The sequence below is a fragment of the Atta colombica genome, unplaced genomic scaffold, assembly GCF_001594045.1.
Source record: "Atta colombica isolate Treedump-2 unplaced genomic scaffold, Acol1.0 scaffold238, whole genome shotgun sequence".
In the NCBI taxonomy this organism is placed as follows: domain Eukaryota; kingdom Metazoa; phylum Arthropoda; class Insecta; order Hymenoptera; family Formicidae; genus Atta; species Atta colombica.
The window spans coordinates 779,165-784,164 of NW_017259336.1; the positions used below are offsets into that span (position 1 = coordinate 779,165).

At 29.7% G+C, this 5,000-nt stretch overlaps 1 protein-coding gene across 1 annotated transcript; it reads left to right on the plus strand.

The window, feature by feature from the left end:
• Positions 1–2,427: 2,427 nt before the first annotated feature.
• On the plus strand, positions 2,428–4,609 carry LOC108688712 (adenylate kinase isoenzyme 6-like). Its single transcript, XM_018195068.1, has 3 exons — positions 2,428–2,677; positions 2,751–2,902; positions 4,182–4,609. Exons 1-3 carry the CDS (start codon positions 2,638–2,640, stop codon positions 4,515–4,517), a joined length of 528 nt encoding a protein of 175 aa, XP_018050557.1. The 5' UTR covers positions 2,428–2,637; the 3' UTR covers positions 4,518–4,609.
• Positions 4,610–5,000: the final 391 nt, after the last annotated feature.

Here is a 5,000-nt window from a genome sequence, read left to right on the forward strand (position 1 = left end):
ATATATATATACATACATACATACATACATACATATGCATGCTTATATGTTTGTTATATGTACAAATGTTTGCTTAATAGATTTTAGAACTTGTACAATCACATTTTATTGCGTATATTGTCGATAAGTTTATATATTTGTAATAAAATTACAATCTAAAGTCTACGGCACATACAAAACATAAAGCCGTAACACGTAATTGACCAATCACAGTAGAAATAGTAATGCCAGTAGCGAATCCAATGTTACGATTTCCTTACTGATTACGTCTTATGGCCTTACGTTTTTTTATGTGCTCCTGGCCTCAATAAGTATATATGAGAAACATAATCATGAGAACTTTACATGAAAAAATAATATTTTATTTATTGTTTATCAATCCTTTCTTCTGATTAATAATGAGAAAATAGGTCTACATAAGAAATACTTGATATATACTTTCTTATTTTTACATATTATTTTTTTTCCATTCCTCCATCCACTCAAGTACTCTATCTACATTAATTGGTATCTGGAACATTGTTCATTAGTTGCATTATTTTTCTGGATTAAACGATTCTTGAAATTCTTGAATAACAAACATTTCAGCTCCAACATTTCTGTCTGATTTGTTCTTGGCCTTTCTTTCCGTCTTTCGTTTTTTATGTAGACGGTTGTCTAAAGCAGCATCGTTTACTTTAAGTACAAACACAATATCAAACCAATTTCGAGGGAACAAATCAGCATTGCGATAGTCCACAATTTATTCTCCTTCTCTTATCCACTTCTCCACTTCTCATAAGTTTTACTAACTAGAAAGAGAGATGCAAACAAAAATTTAATGTATGTTTTAGATGATATAATCTACAGAACATATTTCATAATTTTAATTCAACTTGTTAGCCAATTTTAAATAATTTAATGTTGTATGGCTCATTAATAATTGATGATGGTTTTATTTGTTCATTGTTAAATAACATATATTTCATGATTTAAAAACTACAAAAATTATGATTATTAAGAATAAAGTCTAATGTTCGTATTACTAGTAACAGACAATTGCATTGTGTTTATGTTTCTTAGATCTAATTCTACCTTTCTAGGATCTAAATGTAAGATTAACTTAAATCTTGATATTTAACTTTAATTACTTTTTCCAAGAATTTCTTAGATTGAGAATTAAAATATATAATATATAATTAGAAAAAGGTAAAGAATAAAATGAAAAAATAAAGATTAAATCTTATGTTGATATTAGGCCTTGATTATTTAAAAAGGAATTATGTTAGCCAGCATCAACGTTAATATTGCATATATTTAATTATGTATTTACGTATGATATCAGAAATTATTTTATGATTATATCTCTTTAATAACAATATCAAACAACCTTAAAATTTGATGTAGATCACAGAGATTCGTGAGACATGGAAACATATTATATTAATGAAATGTAACTATGGCCTAGTTTCCACCGAGGGTTCATATCCAGTTAGATGTCAAATCTCCTGTAATGGCTCTGGCAAACTAGCGCGATGTTCGTCACGCTTCTTTCTTCTTTTTTAAAGTTAATGACTCCCGAAATAATAAACGGAAGTCAATACGACCTTATGAGAAATACAAAAACTAAAAATGATGCAAGCCCGCAAAAATGACGAAGCTCGCCCAGACACTGGGCGCCTGCATCTACGACATCATCACGCCGCGTGGACGCGTATCAGGACGCGAACGAACAGATTATCCAAAACCACGGGATGGCTATGTATGTTTCAATGCTCAGTCAAAGTCGGCAACACTTTCAAAAATATAATTTGTACCCGAACCGAGACGCGTCCGCTGCAGGCGAGTGCCTGGGTTCTTCAGAACTCGCGCGCGACATGCGATATCCAATGAAAATATATCTTTAGTGAAAACATCGGTAAAACTGTATACTCATTGCGTGCGACGAACATTGCTGATGTGTCGGAGGCATAAAGAGAATATTCTTCTTCTGCCTCATTAATGGCTCCTGCGAGAAAGTGTACTGCGATCGGCCAATATCCCATGTGACAATAAGAGAGGGAATTAAAGCATCAACGCGATGCTACAAATGCTTTGAAGTATTTTTTAATTGATCAGTTTGTAAAATTCTTTCTTCTAATTGGTTCAATGCTTCAAAGCATTTGTATTACTTATCTCTGAAATTCTATAATATGCGTAACGTAAATTATAGCATGTTAATGCGCTAACATCATTGTAAGCGCGTTCTGAATATGGGTCCACTGCCTAATGCTTAATTCATACTGGTCGCAGCAAGCGTCAAGCAGCGAGCAGCAACCAACTAGCGATATTGTTTACGTCACTGTAAATATCGCTTCACTGATTGGTTCCTGCTCTGCTGCTTGATGCTGCGTGAATTAGGCATATAGGTCTATTTTCTGTGCTGAACTAGTGTACACTTTTGAAACTTAAAGTGAGATAGATATATATTTGATTTTTGTTTAAAGCAAGAAAGAGAGTTCTAAAACAGTCTAGTGCAGGAACAGAAAATAGACTATATGTTGTCCCTTCTACCATATAAACCAGATAAACTCTCTGAAGGATCGCGCAAGGTCACATTACAAGGAAAGAAAAAAATTAGCATCAATCTGATTGCTGTTACATTCGTATTTGTACAAGATGAACATGCGTAGGAGCGCACCTAACATTTTAATATGTGGTATGTGATAGCATTGTTGTTATTTAGTATAAATTCTAGATATCCTTACTAATTATTGTCAATGTTTTTTTAGGCACACCTGGCGTAGGCAAGAGTTTGATGGCGCATTTGTTGGAGGAAGAAACTAAACTAAATTGGATCGACGTCAGTAAAGTAGCTATTGAGACTGGATGTGTGAGAGAGTATGACGAGGAATTACAATGCAGCGTATTGGATGAGGACGCGGTAATTATTCTTGTAGCCATAGTTATTTCATTAATATGTTCCATGTCATGTGACACTCTCCTGACCTACACTAAACTCAGGTTGTTTGATATTTAGGCTGTTAAAGAAATATAATCATAATTGCACAATTAAATGTACAATTGATATATTGATGCTAGCTAACAGTTGCTTTTTAATAAACAATAAATTAAAAAGACTCAATAAATTAATAAATAATATAAAAAAGGAAAGAGCCAAACTAGTTGTATGTGCTAATATATATTTTTGAAATTAAACAAATAAAAGTTTTGATCCCTATTGGATTAATATCAATTAATATAATCAATCAAGTATAATCGTTATAAATTAAAATTGTATCTAAATCATAGTAATGTATGTACTTATCACTAAACACAATTTCTATGCCTAAAATTCTTCCTCAAAGTAATAATTGATGAAAATGAATGATCGGAGGTGGTCATCGAATCATGATGTCATTTTGAACGTTTGAGTAGAAATTCCTTTTTAATTAATCAAGGCCTAGTCACTATCAACATAAGATTAATTTTAATTTGTTTTTTCAATTTATTTTTTATTTTTTTCTAATTCTAAGATTATTTTAATTTTGAATCTAAGAAATTCTTTGGAATTTGAAGAAAATAAAGAAAGTTAAATCAAGATTTATATAAGTTAATTTTACATTGGTAGAATTGAGTCCAAAAAACATAAATATAATACAATTGTCTGTTGCTAGTGTAATATGAACATTAGATTTTGATCTTTTTAATCACAATTTTTATAGTTTTTTTAAATTATAAAATACACTCGTCAACAAAATTATTGCATAGGTAAATTTATATCGTACGAAAAAAATTCACTCCACCCATAGAGTGTATCAAACTATGCAAATTTCTAAAAAAAAAACAAGTCCTTATTTTTGAAAAGATGCCAAGTAAGAGTAAAGATAGATTCAAAATCCATTGAAAGTTTCGTAAAGTATAAACTTTACCCTCAAAAATAAAAAAAACTTTTAAAAAACTTTTTGCCATTTTCGGAGTTATATTTATTTATATTAAATTTTGATATAAATTTATGTATTCGATAATTTTGTTGACGAGTATATATGTTATTTAAATATAATGAACAAATAAAATGAATTATTGATGATCCATACAATGTTAAGTTATTTAAAATTGATCAACAAGTTTGGTTAAATTGAAATTAATATTTTCTATAGACTATATTATATCTAGGTCACATATTAAACATACAAATTTTTGTTTGCAATATCTCTTTCTAGTTACTGAAACTTATGGAGAATTGGATGAGAAAAGGAGGACAAATCGTGGACTATCACAGTGCCGACTTGTTCCCTGTAAGTTGGTTTGATATTGTGTTTGTGCTCAGAACAAACAATACTATTTTATACGACCGTTTACAAGAAAGAGGTTATAACAAGAAAAAACTACAGAGCAATGTAGAAGCTGAAATTTTTGAAATTGTTGTCCAAGAAGCAAAAGATTCATTTGAGCCAGAAATAGTGCATGAACTAACAAACGATACTCCAGATGAGCTGATAGTTAATGTAGATAGAATATGTCAGTGGGTAGAGCAATGGAAAATAGATAATAAGTAAAAGAACGAAAATATATATTAAGTATTTCTTATGTAGTCTTATTTTCTCATTATTAATCTCATTATTAAAGAATAAAGGATATCAATAAATAATAAATAAGATATTTTCTCATGTAAAGTTCTTACGATTATGTTTATATAATAAACGTAAAGAATCATGTCAGTGATCGAGTAAATTAAAATGTATTAATTAACTAATTAAAATATTTATTATTGTATATAAATTGAATCTTTCGTAACTATCACTTTTTCAGAATGAACAATTAAATCGCTAATATAATGTCAGTTTTGACATAACGCAAAAGATGTGGTTTAGAGTTCCTTGTACATAAAAAATTGAACATTGTACATACTGATTGATAGTTGAAAAAGTAGATATCCAATTCTTGATTACATTATAATTGTCAATTATTTCAATTGATTGGTTATCAATATTTTATTGTTGCGAAAATCCGATGACAATCAAAATCAGTAATGTAAAAGT